Source organism: Chlamydotis macqueenii, chromosome 9, assembly GCF_036417535.1.
Source record: "Chlamydotis macqueenii isolate bChlMac1 chromosome 9, bChlMac1.mat, whole genome shotgun sequence".
Classification (NCBI taxonomy): Eukaryota; Metazoa; Chordata; class Aves; order Otidiformes; family Otididae; genus Chlamydotis; species Chlamydotis macqueenii.
In genome coordinates, this window is record NC_141564.1 from 22,663,054 (window position 1) to 22,680,973 (window position 17,920).

The following is a 17,920-nucleotide window of genomic DNA, read 5'->3' on the forward strand; positions in this document are numbered from 1 at the left end:
ATCTCTGGGAAGGAGTACGTGGGCTGAAACCACCTCAAGCCTGTTGCTTCCATCAGAATCTATTTTGTTGGTGGTTCATTTTCTAATTTTTTTTCTGTCCTGTCTGTGTCATCAGAATGTTCTTATATCAGGCACATTTATAAATCCATAGGTAATAGTGCCCCGGAATCTTAGTATTTTGTATTAAGAGATAAATAACAATAAACATGCAGTTAGTTAGATAGACATTTATCTTGCGTGCAGTGTATTTGCATTTTGGCTTCCTTATTTTGCAAGAGTAAGGGTAGTCTAGACAATTGGTCTGAATCCTGTGGAATAGAAGGCCAACCGCATCCTGGGCTGCATCAAGAGGAGCGTGGCCAGCAGGTCGAGGGAGGTGATTCTCCCCCTCTACTCTGCCCTGGTGAGGCCCCACCTGGAGTACTGTGTCCAGTTCTGGAGCCCCCAGCACAAGAAGGACATGGACCAGTTGGAGAAGGTCCAGAGGAGGGCCACGAAGATGATAAAAGGGCTGGAGCACCTCTCCTATGAGGACAGGCTGAGAGAGTTGGGGCTGTTCAGCCTGCAGAAGAGGAGGCTCCAGGGAGACCTGATAGCAGCCTTCCAGTACCTCAAGGGGGCCTACAAGAAAGATGGGGATAGGCTGTTTAGTAGGGCCTGTTGCGATAGGATGAGAGGTAATGGTTTTAAAATAGAGGGGGGTAGATTTAGATTGGAAATTAGGAAAAAATTTTTTACGATGCGAGTTATAGAGCACTGGAACAGGTTGCCCAGAAAGGTGGTGGATGCCCCATCTCTGGAAGCGTTCAAGGCCAGGCTGGATGAGGCTCTGAGCAACCTGACCTAGTCAGGGATGTCCCTGCTCCTTGCAGGGGGGTTGGACTAGATGACCTTTGAAGGTCCCTTCCAACCCTAACCATTCTATGATTCTATGAATTTAGTTTGGCTTAATGGCACCTTTTAGAGAAGGAGTAAGACTGTGAGGCAGACATTCTTGAGGTATTGAGCCCAAATTCTCTTAGAACTCACTGCTGTAAGGAAAAAAAAAAATCTTCACTAGCAGAATACATAATGAAAAAGACATGAGTTGTTTCTCAAGTGGAAAAGACAAAGCAAGAAGAGGTTTGCATGTGAAGGAAGAGATGTATGTGCATGCTGTAAGGAATTACTAGCGAGTCACTGGTTCACTGAAAAGTGATGTGATATCTCTGGAAGCTGCACTATTTTTAGATTCGTAATGTTCAGTTTGTGTGTTCAAGTTCAGGCAAATACTTTGAAAGGTTTTAATTCGTACTGAAATTCTGTAATTTTGTTTAGTCTCTTAAAATCGTGTTATCTAAACTTTAAATTAGCAGTAATCAAAAAATCCTCTTGATAGTGACATGCTTATCTCTTCTATTCCAGTCTGTTTTGAAGCAGAAGTTAAATCAATTTCAAAAGTTAAATCCATTTAAAGTTGTGTGAAATTCTTAAATAAGAGAAGGTTGGATCAGCAATAATCTTAGAACTAGTACCAAAAAGATAAATTTAGATACTTTTATATAGAAAGTGTGTGTATATATATATGTGTATATGTATCTGTAAAAAGCATGGCCATGTTCATTTATTCATTGCTGCGTTTTGCTTAGGAAATTGATGTAATCCCCTAAGAAATGTTTCTTGTTTATGCTGTCAAAGAAGATATTTCTGTACATAGATGCAAAGGGTTGAAAAAGTTGTGCTGGTCTTACTTTAAAGTAGAAAATTCCTTTCTTTTGCTGTTTTTATAATGTTTCTCTGGACTTAAAGAAATAAATACTAATTGTCACTTTTTCCCCCCTCACAGCTTCATATTCTCCATTGCAACCTCATTCTCTAGTAAAGCATCAGCAGATCCCACTTCATTCACCACCTCCAAAGATTTCCCATCATCAGCTGATATTGCAACAGCAGCAGCAAGTCCAACCAATTGCACTTCAAACTCCTTCGGGTCAGGAACCCCCTCCATCACAGCACTGTCTACCACTCCCCAGCCATGGTCTTCCGCAGGGTCCCAGCAGTGTCCAGTCTCATTGCTCACCTATTCACATCCATCCTCCGCCTCTAACACTATCTCCTACTCCATCCCAGTCAGCTCAGCAGTCTGTAGTGGTGTCCCCTCCACCTTCTCACTCCCCTAGTCAGTCCCCCACAATAATTATTCACCCTCAAGCACTTATTCAGTCACAGGCAAACACCCTTGTGCCAACAGCTCTTCAGGCAGAGCAGACTGCTTCTCAGCAAACTACTACCAATCCAGTACGACCAATTGCACAGCCACTTAATCTTCCATCGCATCTTGCACTTCCATCTTCCCCCACTGTACATATAGGGTCAGTAGATCAGCCTAGCTTAGTTTCCCCAGGCCAGCAGATTGCGTCCTCGACACCGCACCAGCACTATTCAGCCTTGCAGTCCACACCTATCCCTCTTGCAGCTCCTCCTCAGCTGTCAACATCTTCAACCCAGATCCAACAACTGCCGCTGCAGTCTGTGCAGTCTTTACAAGTGCAGCCTGAAATTCTGTCCCAGGGACAGGTTTTGGTTCAAAACACTTTGGTTTCTGAGGAAGAGCTTCCTGCTGCAGAAGCTTTGGTCCAGCTGCCATTTCAGACTCTTCCACCACCACAAACTGTTGCAGTAAATCTTCAAGTGCAGCCAACGGTACCGATTGAAACTCCAGTGGTAAGTGGTAATATTGCAGTCATTTATCCTTGGCTTCTCTAAAAAGCTGTAAATCTGACCCATTGACTTCAGAGAGAGCTGAACCAACTGCTAGGTGGAGGACCAGAAGAAACCCGTTGATTACAGAAGTTAAGTTTAAGAAAACAATAGGTGTTTTCCTCTGAATTTTTTTTTTTTACTGAGTCATCAGTCAAGGATATCAACCATGATATCATGAAAATGCAACTCTTTGACCTAAAGTCTTCTCTTAATGAAATTGCAGCATATCTGAAGTTAAAAAAGCAAGTAAATATGTCAGCACTTACGTCAGAATGAATTTTGATAAATGTACCATATGGACTGTAAGTTTTTACCTCTTTATGTTAGTACACATATATGGGCAATGAAAATTTTGAGTAGGAGAATCATCTCTATACTAGATGTGAAAGTGTATAGCAGATTATTAAGATAATAGAGTTCTGGATAATTAATGTTGTACTAATGTTGAAAGGATTGTTGTACTAATGTTAAGGATTTCTTCCCCTCCTTATCTCAAACCTCGGGCTGTTTTTCTTATATCATCTTCCCCTGTTCTCTTGGAGGGTGGGGGGAGTGAGAGAGAGACTGCGTAGTCTGGTCCCGATCTGGGCTGAACTACAACACCTTCATAAAAGAATAGGGGAATTGTCTATGCTGTCTTGGTGTTCCACATCACTGCAATTTAATTTAGTTCAATGTTAGTCTCAGATATCTGCAGTGTGTAATTGAAGTTTTCAGCTTCACTCACACTGAACTAAAATAATGTACAGGGAAATATCAGTGAAATAAAATGATATGCAAATAATGTCAACACTTAAGATAGCATTGCTAGGCTTTGGTGGTAACATGCAAATGAGGTTAACATGAGCAAAAGAATCAGCGGTTCTTGTAGGCTTTTTTCAGGCTACCAACAGATTAAGGAAGATGATGTGCTGTTTAATTTGTATTATGAGGGGAATGATAATCTCAACTCTCTGATCTTTCATGTAGAAATTAGGCAAAAGAGCAGTAGCAAGGTTTGCTTTTGACAAGGTGTTGTTTTACATCCTAATCTGCTAAATTGTCAGTAATTTATACAAATACAATAGTTTTGAGGAAAATACCTTATAATCTCTTACAACCACTAATACTTGATAGTCTTGGTGTACTCTTCTGAAGCACTCAGTTTGATTACAGTGCTATATAAGATGGAGAACTGTTTGCAGAGCAGTTTGGAAACTAGTATTTTATTAGATTAGCATATTCTAACTAGTAATTTATTTTAAAAACTGTATTTATGCAACTCTTTTAAGGTATTAAGATAGAATGGAAATCTCTCTAAAGCAATAGTTTGTTGGATGCAGATTTACCAAGTGGAGAATGTATGTGAAGAAGAGATGCCCGAGGAATCGGATTGTGTCCATATGGCTAGAACACCTACGCCACCCACTTTATCTCCACCAGCCGTAACCTTGGGGAATGGAGAGGCACTGAGTTCAGAAGAACCTTTGTCAGGTGAGAACAAATGTCAAACTAAGGCAACTGTTCTGCTTAGAAACTTCTTGTTATTGATGTTTTAAAGTAAAAATCTGTTCTTTTGGTGCTAGTTATAATACAGTGGTATCAATTTTTTAATTAAAAGAAACTATATGAAATGTATTAGAAATCCATGTGATGGAATGAATGATTCAGTCAAAAAGGTGTGGCTTATATATGTAATGGGATAACATGTAGCACAGAAAAGCCTTATTTGATCTCTTTAGCACACACTTCTATACTAAAATCTTAACAGGATTGTCAATCTCCAGTTAATCTTTAAGTGATAGCTGTGTGATACAGACAAAATATGGTGACTGATCTGGTTTGAAGATTGGTTTTGCAGAATCAGGGTCAGCAATCAGCAGTTGCTGTTGAAATGGTTGGCTACTCTGTATGATTCTGGGCATCATTTTTTTATATGCCAGAGTATGGAGCTGTTCTAATGCAAAAGCTGCCAATGGAAATTTTTCTTCAGTGAGCTGTAAGATATACATGCCTTTATCAATTGTTGTCCTGCAAACTAAGGTAACCTCCTCAATGTGCTAAATACGCAAATACATACTCTATATAGCATAGTGTCTGTGTATGTATATATATATAATATATATATGCACTATACGTATAACTGGGTGCTTAGTGGTGCTCAGTGGCTTGATGTTTTATATACTTGCGACCCTGCAGGTTACTAAGGCTCAAAGCATCCCTGAAAATAAATTCTCTGTTTAGAAATACCTCAGCTGCTCAGTCTTGAGAATCCAGAGTTTGCAAACACTAGTTTCAGCTTTTGACTTACAGATTTGTGTAGGTAGTTAATGGCCAGCTATGCTTATAGTGAGTAGATACTGACTAAAAGAAAATGTCCACATGAAAACTGTTAGTTTGTGGAATAATCTGTCAAGGAAAGCATCTTGTTTTGAAGGTAAAACCTTAGGGAAAAGTTGGTGTTACAGGACAATGGGTGCAGAGCTGGATATGTTTATCAGCTCATATTTCTAGAATTCTGAGCCAATGGTTGGACATAAATGATAAAAACATAACATACTTTGGTTTTGGTTTTGTTTTTTTTCAGAGCATGGGGGCCTACCTTCAGTGACATCATCAGTCAGTGCCTCAGTAATTAAATCTCCATCTGATCCTTCACATGCCTCTATTCCACCACCACCTCTTTTGCTTCCAGCAGCAACAACAAGGAGCAACAGCACATCAATGCCCAATAGCATTCCTAGCCTAGAAAATAAACCTCCGCAGGCTATTGTTAAACCACAGATCCTGACCCATGTTATTGAAGGCTTTGTGATTCAGGAGGGGTTAGAGCCGTTCCCTGTAAGTGTAAAAGTTGCTATGAATTTTCTACTACTAATTTTTAAAACAAACTACTTTTAAGGATGATGTTATTTGTGGCTAGTAGCTATTAGATCTTGAGTCATTTTTCAAGTGTTGGTTTTGACCTTTTTTTTTCCGCTGATCAGTAGCCTGTTTCTTACAGCATTCATCACGCTTGTATACTGGTTGTATTTTCTTACGTATACAATTGGAATTCATGCTACTGTTTGACTTGCCAGTGTCACTGGATACGAGTTACTAAATGAAAACAGGGACACAGTTGAGTAGATAGGCTATATCTGGAGATAATGACAGAGATTGATTTTAGGCTGCCGTTTGCAATAAGTTTGTTTTATGTTTGTCTCCTAGATACCTCAATTTAAGTGATATTTTAAATTAAACCTTTGAGATGAGTCTGTGATAAAATTCTAAAATGTTAAAATTTTGTTGTTTAAAGCACTGGCAAGCTCCTTATTGCACTTGGTGTGATTAGTACTGTGTCTGGTAAGAATTACTGTTGAGAATTTTAAATACACAAATAGGCAGTTTAAAACCTATAAGCCTGCCTTAGTAACTAATTTTGTGTGTCTTGTTTTCTCATTCCTTCATTTCTCTAGATATAATGTGTTTTTTCCTTTGTTAAATGTAATTGCAGTCTCTGCGGAGCAGGAGTGAGTCTTTGTATTTGTTTGAGAAATGGTATTTAGAGCTTTGGCACTATGTAATAATGATTCACTGATACGGAATAGAAACTATGATTCTAGTCTCAGTTACAACTGCTAAGTCACAAATACTATTTTCAGTTATTCATTGTTCAGTTAATCACTGCTGCTTTGCTTTTATTGCAATAGGTAAGTCGTTCATCTTTGCTGGTAGAACAGCCTGCAGAAAAAAGATTGCTAGTGGAGGGTCAAATCATGAGTGTTGTGTGTGTTGAATCAGACTTGCAGAACACAAAACACGCAGACAATTCATCGGACACAGAGATAGAAGATATGATTGCAGAAGGTTTGTAGTTTTTGTTTAAATATCCAGGTTCTTTTCCTTTCAATTCTGTATGTATTACAGAATGCCATTCTGTCTGTACTTCTGTAATCTTTCTCCAGTCTTTATGCTATCTCTAACAGAAACTATTTTCACAGGTTTTTTCCTAGCTACACATTGTAACAGCAATTGCTGTAGATGCACACAAATGTCAAGAAACCATGCACTTCTCCTGCTTAGAATACAGTGGTCTCTGGCACAACACATGAGCTAAAAACGTCCACAGAATTCCCCATGCAGTATCCAACATAATTATAATGGATTTTTTAGAACTCAGCAGTCAACTATTTTGGATGTGCTACACCACTATTACTGTTCAAGCCCAAATGTAGGTAGCCTCATGTGTTATGAAATGGAAATTAAACCATGGCCTGGCCCAGAAAAGCCAAATTATTCTTTAACACACATTTTTGCATAAATTCATCCAAGATTTGAAACCTCAGAATTTTTCAGCCACCGCTGGATTTCCTCTTCCACAGCTTGAGCAACAGGAGCTAGTTTTGGTGATCTGTTTAAATTTGTCTTAATGCAACTCTTAGTTTCATTCTCTTAAAATAGTTCTTTTCCTGCTTTCATATCAAAACTGCAGTGAGCAGGGTAAGAAGGGACAAATACAGTGCTTGCTATTAGCACAGGTCTGCATTAGGGAAGTGGCTGGAAAAAGTCAGGACAGTGTGTCCTGAGTAGTAGCGAGTGTCACTGCAGCTGTGCTTCAACTGCTTCCCACTCTCCTGGCATCGTAAATTGTAACTTCATTAAAACAGTCTGTCCCCCGATCTGTTCTCACAGGGACTTTGGAGGTAGCGACAGCAATGGCAGTTTGTTAGTTATTGTGGTTTCTGCCTTGGTGAATGGTACTGAAGTGCAGTAGGGAAGTTGGCTGCATCCGTTGTATATCTCAGCAAACAGATTAGCTCAAAATTCAGTCTTTTAGACTGTTAGATTCCGAGACATTGTTTTTTTACCGCAATGATTCGTGTCCATTACTGCTTATGAGTGTATTGGGTCAGACCCAAGTCAAGGATTGCAAGCAATCCTTTAGAAAGCATTCTGAATTCAAGGAGAGTATTTGTTGGTAGTGAACTCAAGTAAACGCTGTTGCAGTTTTTGCGTGAGGCTGACTTACTGCTCAGGCAACATACGTCTCTGCTTAAAATTAGGAGTATATTTTCACTTGTAAAACTGATTTAAGTAGGAGGTGGTTTAGCTTGGACGCACATCACTGAAAGGAAATATTGATGGGTTGCAGTCCTCCTACATGTTGATGTAACATCTGTGGAAGCAGTGCCTGAAAATATGAAACAAGATTTGCTAAATTATGGCTGATAATATGATTGCATTTACTGGTGTATCTCAGTATAGTCCAGAGCCCTTCTGCATTTTGCAGTAATAGTGTAGTTTAGGCAGTGGCAGATACTTGAAGTGCTTTGCTTTGTAACTATGCCTGTTTTTTACTTATGTTGCAATTAAGTTTTCTACATTGAAAAATGAACAATTTTTCCAGAGTCCATTTTTAAAATATATTACACAATATTCTACTGAAAAATAATTTGAGGCCCATACCTTATTCTTCACAAACCTTCACGTACGCATGGCAGACTGAATTTTGGAAAGCAAGCATCTGGCATATTAATAGAGAGGACTGCAGTGTGACTGGAAGTTTTCTAAACCTTTGTTTCATTTAATAAAATTGCTGGTTTTTTTTTTTTGCTATCGTCTCCCAGTGAGGGCTTCCATTTAACCCATTCTTTGAGAGGGAAGTCCAATGACATGAAAGCGTCAGGCACAAGAGGCTTAAAAAAAACCCCAGTTATCTGGTAAATTGTATGACTTGTTTGACATTTTTTTTGTTATTTTATAGATCAATGGAGTTCTCTACGCACAGAATGAGACTTGTTAGCTCATGACTGTGCTTACTAAATTGCTTAGTAAATTGCTATTAAATAAACATACTTTCTTGATCAAGAGTACAACGCTTTAATACCTTGTTTCACCCAATATATTTGAAACAAAAGAAACATTTTGCCATCTGGTGTATCTTCTAGAGTATTTGCAATAGTTATTTTGCCTTTCATTTGTTACGGTAGATCTTAATTCTGCTTTCTTTGCAATAGCGTTCCCTAAGACCTTTTCAGTATTAATGCTGCTGTTTCTCAGATTTCAAACAGCTCGTCTGTTGTTGTATGGAATTATTCGAAAGTTCATGGTTTTGTTTTTAGTTATTGTTCCTGACAGCTGGTGTTTGTTTTTTGTACATGATTTGCAACTACTCATTAGATGAGCTAGGAAGTATGCAGCATTGAGACACATCCACATATGCAGAAGTTGAGCAAAGATTTTACTGATACTAAACCAGATTATGATTGCATATATGGTATAAACACCTGATACACGAAAGAAGAGGCCCTTAGCATCAATTTTCCCTTCACTCTGTTGCTTTTTTTCCACATAGTATGATGTGATTTGGGAGTGAGGGTTTTTTTATGGAGTGACTGATTTATTTGAAGGATGCATTTCTGGTATTTATTTAGCTTTGATGGCAAGACTGGTCAGATTTGGTATGTTTCCAGTTTTTACTTCCTGTGTTAAGTTGGAGACTTGTAACATGGTAATTTTCAGGCTGATTCTGCTGGAGGATTTGTTGACTTCAGTTATGTCTTTGAGTCCTGATACATCAGATCTGTTATTCAGATAAACTTTTTAGTATTTTCAGCTCTTTGCTGCTCTAGTGCTTTTTTATTTGTTACTTTGTCAGTACAATAGTTAGTGTTAGCAAGCAGTTTAGTGAGTCAACATCATTTTTACAAATTCATAGCTAAAAATCTTTCAGTTAAACATTGATACCTAACTGGCATCAGAGCTTAACTGCTAATCTGCAGTTTTTGCAACCAGTTATGTAAAATTAAAAGTATGAATGCAGAAGGTGAATAGGAGGAGGCAAAGTACAAAACAAAGGCAAACAGTGCTTCACGTAAATTAGAAGTGTAGGAGAAATGTATGGTTGCTTAGTCCTTTGAATTTTTGAACAGTGCATTTTGTCCATGATTGCAGCCATGTGGCACGCAATTCTTTTATCTAACCTGAACGAACACAAAATGTCACTTGGCAGTTTGTGCCAGTTTTACTCCTTCAGTCCTTCTGCTGCATTTCACAGATGGTTCATGGGGATAAGGGTGGGGTTTTTTTCCGTGCCAGAAGTCGTTGGTTTGCAGATATTGTGGCATTATTTTAAACTACGTACAAACCATGCTCTACACGTGAGATATGCTTCCAGCAGAAGAGAGCATAGACATTCACCATGTGACATCTATGCTGCCTTCTTGCCTTGTACTGCCTTCTTTTAGACTTTTCTACTTTTTCTTTCACTGATGCTTCTCTCAGCTAGTGTTTGAGTTCTTCACAAGGAGGAGGAGAAGTGCCTTCTCACCAATAACAGAAAAATATTCTGTAATAGTAAACTGTAAATCAGTAGATGCTATAATCCTTTCCTTTCTTATATGCATCTTAGCTTTTTCATAGATAAGATTCAGTCTTTGACTTGCTTTCACAAGTCGCTTTGGTTGCTTATTCAAAGCCTCAGTTGGTTATTCAAAGAAGGTATTTTAAAAGTTTAATGCATTAATGTAATTGCAGGAGACCTTGAATTTGGACAGTGGAATACCCAGTTTTCTTAAGGAACTCTTTATAAGCAATTCATGAGGACTGTAACAGTTCTTTTTAATTGTTCGCTATGTTTGAGGGCATACTTGGATGGCTTGAAATTTAACAAAAAAAGATTATTAAGTTCCTTTAATAACTTAATTGAAGGTTCAGTGAGGTTCAGTTTACTCCAGACCTTTTCTGTAGAGAGTCAGATTTATGACTTGCTTAATTGTGCGTGATATTCTGTTTATCAAAGTATTTAATGAAATGTGTTAGATATTTGAAAATCTTCTGCCTGCCTGCTTGAGATGGGAAATTTGAACATAATTTTATGTCATTGAAACTGAGTTCTTTATGCCTCACTCCTTTCTTTAGAGGGACTGGATGAAATTGAAAATGATCTTCTGAAGTGTGAATTTTGTGGAAAAATGGGATATCCCAATAAGTTTCTACGGTCAAAAAGATTCTGCTCCACATCCTGTGCCAAAAGGTACTCTGTCTAGTTATTGCTTATCATTATCTGGTTAATGGCATAGCATGCAAATAGTATCTGATTTTGAAGTATAAAGAAACAGTCAAACATGACTGCCTTCTAGCTGAATTTGCAGAGTATATGGGTACAAAGGACTACGGTAGATTATATTTCAAGAAGATGAGACAAAGGGAATTACTGAAAAATTGTGGACCTCTTTCCAGAACGTGCTGTGAATGCTGTTGGGCTTATAGGAAGGTGACAGGTATCATGGAAGGGAAATCCATTAAGGGTTATGAAGTGTTTGGAAATTGGTGCAGAGGTTCATGGGCCACAAATCGTTACATATTTCTCATATTCATATTGTCTTCCCCTTGATGTTGGGCAATGTCAGAGAAAGAATGCTGGGCTAGGTGAGCTTTCTAACAGTTTTGTGTGGTGCTGGGGAAAAAACTCCACTGAATTGATCTTGGCATAATTGAAATGCTGCACAGAAAAAAAAACATTCTTAAATGTTTTTAGTAATAGTGTAAAAGTTCTTTATTTGCATAGAGTAAAACGGAAAGACTCATAAATAATTTAGTGCTTTCTGAAGCTTCTCCTTTCTTGAAAATAATAAGTGATGCCATTTGCATGTAGTTGTCAGAGGAAAACAGTTGGTTTCTGTTTCTCTTTGTGTTTAGTAAACCGCTTTTGTTTTGGTTAAGAGGAAGAATTCATAGTCAATATGTGAATGTAAAATCTTTCATCATTAGAGCTGCAAAACTGGTATTTAATCCCAGATGTTGTAGAAATGGAGAACAGTTTCCTATTTCTAATCACGACTTAGTTCTTTTTTTGTATCGGTATGCCTTGAGATCACCTTTCTTTTGTCTGCTGCTTTTTTAATCCCCAGTGTGAGACTTCAGTTTTTAGTAGTGGGACTGTATATAATTGATTTGGTACTTGTTGGGACACTGCTAGTGAAATAATCCTAAGAAGGGGTTTAGACCTTTTGCCTCCATCCTCCTTTGACTGGGTATCAGCTAGGTAGAGAAAATGGAAGCAAAACGTATAATGTGACTTCAGGCTTTTAGTGGCCATTTTAGAGAAACTGAATTGGACTATGTGATAAAATGTAAAGATGTTTCTATCATGGAAAGTTTTTAAGAACGCAAAAGGATGACATCTTCCTGGGCTGACTGAGCTGTATTTGATCTTGCATCAAGACAAGGGGTTTGAGTAAATGGCCTTTGAGACACTTTTTTCTTATAATTTTGTGACACCTGTTGTTGTCTTTGAGGAAGTGTTTCTGTAGACAACAATGTCATTTTATTGTTACTTGATTGAACGCAGTCCAAAAAACTATTAGTGCATGATTGAATATATCTTACTTCTTTAGGCACAGCCTTAGTTGCAGTAAGAAATTTGGGCTGTTTACATCAGACAAGACCAGTCGCTGGAATCGGAAATCAGATAGCCAAAGTCTTGGGCGACGCGGGCGTCGACCGAGTGGCCCTGATGGGGCGTCACGAGATCATTTTCTTAGACAGGTCTGTGGAATATTTGCTTAAAACTATGGCGTTGTTTTGGGAATTACAAATAAAATATAATACTGTAGTGTATTTGTACTACGTTTTCCAGCTTCCAATTACTTATCCATCTGCAGAAGAAGATATGGCTTCTCATGAAGATGCTGTTCCAGCTGCCATGACCACTCGTCTGCGAAGACAGAGTGAAAGAGAGAGAGAACGTGAACTTAGGGAACTAAGAATTAGGAAAATGCCAGAAAGCATTGACTTGCTACCAGTGGTGCAAGCTGACCCATCTGTGTGGACTGTTGATGAAGTTTGGGCCTTCATACATTCTTTGCCTGGTATGTGCAATAACTTGTTCCATTTTTTTGACAGTAAAGCTCCTTGCTTTTTAGCATTGGTGTGATGAGGAGGTGGTGTGGTTTCAGTACTCGGTAGTTGGTGATAGAGACTGGAATGTGATTTGTTTCCTCTTGCTTGTTCCTTCAGCACAAATTCCGTGTTGTTAGAACTAGTTCCAATTCTGCTGTTCGATCCCAACTGCTGGAGATCAGAGCTGTTCCTCCCTTCAGTCTGACTTCTTTCAAGAGGTCAGTAGAGAGATCAGACACGCTTCCTCTCTTTTACATTTTTCTTCTCTTCTGTTCTTACTGCTTATTCAGTAGAAGAAGCAAGAAGGGAGTTTTTTCCCTTTATACAGCTGAAAAATTTGAAAGACCTATGCTGATACAAGTAATTTTAAAAGAATAAGTGAGTCTCTTCCGTAAAGCTAAACTTGTTTTGCATAGTTTTGCTCAGTAACTGAAATGCAGAGAACTTCTGCATATAGATTCTGCGTACTGGTAGACAGTCTGTTTTCAGAGAAAAATAATCTTTTCTCCGTATTTCCAAACCTTTTCTTTAGCTCAATACTCAGTTACCTTTATATCATCTTCAGGTTATTTAACATTTATTTATCATTTCCTAACTGTCATAAGCTTTGAAGTTTCCCTCCCAACTCTTTCCCAAGGTTGCCGTTCCATCTGATCAGATACTGTAATCCTTCCAGGTAACGAGGCAGCTCTCCATTATAGAGCCATAGGATGGTTTGGGTTGGAAAGGCCCTTAAAGATCATGCAGGTCCAAACTCCCTGCCATGGGCAGGAACACAATAGCAGTCGTATAAGAATTTTTGTTGCTTACTCATGTAACTCATGTGTCAAATTACTGAAACCCTGGTTAAGTTTGTTCCTAATTTTCTAGTTTAGAAATGCTGAATAATTTTTCTGGGTATCTCATTAGGCTAATAACCCGTAAGGAATGAATCGTCATTGTTAAGTTATAGATGTAGATTTTGACAGTTAATTTTTTATAAAGTAGGTCAGGCAAAGAATTGAGTAAGGGATGTCTTAAATCAGCAGAAGTCATCCTTGAAGTACCTTTCCTCTGATGGTTTATAAATAGCAATTAAGTTACAATATCTGCTTCTGGGAACCTGCAGTGATGTCTGTAAAGCCAAGCAGGGTTCCATAGGTTTAAGACAGGGTCGTTCGTGTTTTTCTACTTTACCTGTGTTACTATCACTATATCACTGCTGTTTTGAGTTACTATTTTTACAGATTTGAGGCTCTAGTTAATTCAATAACTTCTTGATGCTATGAAAGAATAAACGATAAAACAACAGTTCCTGTCCTAGAAAAATTAGAATAACACATAAACACAATTCACTTGCAGGTATGAAAACAAAAATTTTATTTTTAAAATGTAGTTTCTGTTTTGAAACCATTACTGTAGAATATTTCACCAGCTGCTGGATCTGGGATTTTTGTATTCTATAAACAAGTTAATCTTATATTTTACAAAAACTTTGCATTTTTTCTACATTTAATGAAAATTTGTTATAATTACTCTTTCTCGTCCATATTAAGACCTAGTTTCTCAATTTTTTTTTTTAAAGTTCAATAGGTATGTGAAATTATATTCACAACCTGCCAGAATTTTTACTGCTACATAGCTGCATGCATATTTTTGGTGATTTTGGGTTTTTTTTCAGTTCAATATATTCTAAAGCCACTCTCTTGAAAAAATATTTTTTCATATGCTCTCGGAATTGAGTAATACAAGAAATAATATAATTGACTTTCATTATGCTATTTTGCAACAGATACTTGGTGTAGTCGATGCAGACCATTTGCCATGTTGTAGGAGAAGGTGATTTGTCAGCTTTTCATAAACATTAGGGACATCTGTTTTGATTTACAGCTTTCTACATAGAGTCTGTAAGCTGAGATCTAGCTGTGGAGTCAAGTGTCCTTGTCAGACTTTTCCTGAATTCCTCTGGAGTCTTTTGGAGAAATGAAGATTGTAAGACACTTCTACTGTTACTTATTTCTTCTAGGGGGAAGAGACAGCAACAGTTTTAAGCCCCAGCAGAGTTGTTCCTCCTTTTTTTTCTTTTCCTTCAGTTGCAAGATTAATGATCTTTCACCCGCTTCCCATCCTTTTTTTTTTTTTTTTTAGCTAAGTTGTTGCACAACAACCAGTTGTGAAAGTGCTTAAGAATACCCAAATGTGCTTGGATGAGGGAACTGAAGTACATTCAACTTTCATCCTTTGCTTTTCCAAAATAACTCTGAGAAAGGTATTTTAAGAAAAGTTTTGTGTAAATGCTTCTTGTCCTGCTTAAAGAAAAAAGCCTGCAACAACAACCAGTTACCTGTTTTAATAGGACAACTGTTGTAGTTTAGCCCTGCTCAAGACCAAGCTAGGCAGTCTTTTTCTCACTCCCCTCACTCTCTGAGGGAATAGGGGAGAGATAATAAAACAAAAAGGCTTGAGATTTGAGATAAAGGACAGGGAGAGATCATTGAAGTTACCGTTATGGGCAAAACAGACTCAGCTTGGGGAAAACTATTTATATATTAATAAAACCAAAGCAGGATAATGAGGAGGAGAACAAAAACAACTTCCCCCCACACTTCGAGCGGCACAGAGGGAATAGGGAATGGGGGTTACAGTCAATTCATCACACATTGTTTTATGCTGCTGCTTCCTCCTCGGGGGAAGAATTTCGATGTGGGTTGTTTTTCCACGGGGTGCAGTCTCTCCAGAACACCTGCCCCAGCACAGGCCCTCCCATGGGCCATAGCTTCCTCCAGGCATCCGTCTGCCCCGGCGTGGGGTCCTCCACGGGCTGCAGGGGGATCTCTGCTCCTCCGTGGGCCTCCATGGGCTGCAGGGGACAGCCTGCTCCACCATGGTCATCACCACAGGCTGCAGGGGAATTCTGGCCAGGAGCCGCATTATTCCTCCCCCTCCTTCTGAACTGACCTTGGCGTCTGCAGCTGTTCCTCTCACAAGAAATTCTTCTAAACAGGCTGGCAGATGCCTCTCAGGTTTTTTTCACATCTCATCTCCTCTCCACTTCTTGCGGCCAGGCCAGGCCAAGTTGGGCCCAGTCAGCTGCCTGGCAGGAGGCCAGAGGGTGAGGGCCGCAAGGCCCACAAGGCTCGTGCCTCTTAATTTCAACACCTGCTTTTGCTTCTTCACTTCTCATTTCTTTTTTTTATTTATTTTTTCCCCCCTTTTTAAATACATTATCACAGAGGCATTATCTCTGAATATGCGATCACCAGTTAATTGGCTCAGCCCTGGCCAGTGGCAGGTCCGCCCTAGACCCGGCCAAGTCCACCAGACAGAGGGAATACTTCTAGCAGCTTCTTGCAGAAGCTGCCACCGTAGCCCCCCAAACAAAATCCACACAACAACTTTTTTTCCTAAATGCAAAAACTTCTCTTGATCTCTCAGATTCTTTCTAAGTGCTGTGGTCTGACAATTACTGTGTTCTGGTCTTAAGTCAGATATACGGTGATATCTTTCACAGAAATATATTTTTCTTTATGTTACTGGCAGTGTTATCTTCACTTTGTAGCTGGAATTGGCAGCACCATTCCAGGAGCTCTATGACAACTCTGGGCTCCTGAAGAATGTTCTCTTATTGATTGTGGTACAGTTTGTAGCTGGGCTGCACTAGTGCGTCGCTATACCAGAAATGTTAAAAGTAATTGTTATGGAATACATGCAAGCAGTAAAACATTGTAATGGCTCTAATGGCTATATAAATACTGTTTGTGACAAACTAATTTGGTTTTTTTTTTTTCTCTCCGAAAGATAACTACTCTAAGTTCTTGTTAGAATAAATAATACATGTTTATCATATATTAAAGCTGCTTTGTTTTAAATGCTATGCAAAATAGTCCTTAGTCTTGATTAAAAGTTAGCCAGCTGCTACAGAGTAACTACTTTTGGGATTGTAGTTCATAGAGTTGTAACCTAAACTACTGAGGTTTAGCCTGAAAACAGAGGCTACAATGAAATTCCATAAGATGACCTTGCTCTTTTTGAATTATCTTGTAATCTTTTCCTTTCCTTAATAAAGTGGCAGCTAATTGGTACCTGAGGTGTGTTTAACAAGTCATTAACAAAAAAAAAAAAATCGGACTTTGTGAAAAGCTAACCTTTTCCAACATTGAATGTTATGACCGCTACACAGTAATAATCTAAATGAATTGAGGTTTGAATGTCAATACTTCCTTCTACAATTCCTTTCTGTTTGTCTCTTACGCATTTGTAAATCCATTGGGAAATGAGACTATTCTTTATGAAATATATGTATTCTTTGTAGAATTTAAATCTGAACACATAAGAGGGCATGAAATTAGTCAGTTGCTTTCACCTGGGGTGGAAAGAGTTCTTCACAGTATTTTCATATCTCTGTAATAGTATACCTTTAGAAAAGGGGAAAATATAAAAATGTCAAAAAATAAGCTTAACCAAGGAGTAATTAAAAGCAAGAATGGAAGGTGGAGCACAAATTAAAATGTGTCTGAAAGGCACTGAGAGACCGCTAGATTGAAAACACAAAATATATTAAAAACAGGAAAAACATGGCTATGGGGAAAGAAGCTTCAAATAAACAACTGACAATGAGTGCTCTTATTCATGTTGTCAGGAGACATTTGTCCATGTAACAGAGCTGCCATACAGCCAGGCGTAACTGACTGTTTCTGCTTAACAGATGTCCAGAACATCTTTTGAGGAACCTTTTGTTTCCACAGTGTTCTTCAGTGGAAAGGGACCCTCAGATGCTTGGGACAGTCTGACCCAGGAAGAGTCCCCTTTCTTATGTTGTAGGACTCAGTAACCTGAGACCGTGTTATTTCATGTTCAGGAAAAAAGTTTATCATTTAAAAAGAAATCCAACTCGCTTAAAGTTGCACCAGTGAAGTGACTTACTGCTGTGTATAGAATATTCACTCAGGTAACTAATGATAAATGTCTTTATGAGACAGTTATGCTAAAGCCCTTAAATCAAAATTCTGTTTACTTAACCCAGTGGTGGTAACATACAGATGGATTTAACACCTTTTGGAAATGGTAGCTAAGGGAATTTTCTTATTGAGTTGAACATAGCAGTAGAATATGCCTATGTATTTATTGATGGAAAGAACCCACTTGAATTATGCTCTTACTTGATTGCTGTTTCAGTGGTATTTTGCCAGTCTCTTCCACTTGTGAGATCATGGTGATTGTTCCTCTTAGTGAAATGAGAAAACTGTCTTTGCTAGGACTTGGAATTTCCAATGAGTGAATTCTCCAAGCTAGTGTCATTAGAGGCTGTAGTAAATATTGCTTTCAGACTAACTCA

At 38.4% G+C, this 17,920-nt stretch overlaps 1 protein-coding gene across 19 annotated transcripts in view; it reads left to right on the forward strand.

The window, feature by feature from the left end:
• Window positions 1-17,920, forward strand: part of PHC3 (polyhomeotic homolog 3) — a 35,233-nt gene that overhangs the window by 8,433 nt on the left and 8,880 nt on the right. For 12 of the 19 annotated variants that reach the window (XR_015259431.1, XM_086755152.1, XM_086755155.1 and 9 more), the window contains 7 exons: window positions 1,826-2,703; window positions 4,065-4,215; window positions 5,309-5,562; window positions 6,414-6,570; window positions 10,624-10,738; window positions 12,102-12,252; window positions 12,344-12,575. Coding sequence is in view for 14 of the 19 variants with exons in the window: in XM_086755152.1 (XP_086611278.1) it covers window positions 1,826-2,703; window positions 4,065-4,215; window positions 5,309-5,562; window positions 6,414-6,570; window positions 10,624-10,738; window positions 12,102-12,252; window positions 12,344-12,575 (1,938 nt within the window). In the remaining 5 variants the exon portion in view is untranslated. Of the gene's footprint in view, window positions 1-1,825; window positions 2,704-4,064; window positions 4,216-5,308; window positions 5,563-6,413; window positions 6,571-6,704; window positions 6,958-10,623; window positions 10,739-12,101; window positions 12,253-12,343; window positions 12,576-12,723; window positions 12,825-13,243; window positions 13,612-14,733; window positions 14,855-17,920 lie in introns of those variants that run through there. The other 7 variants (XR_015259435.1, XR_015259434.1, XR_015259432.1 and 4 more) reach the window with 7 other exon arrangements.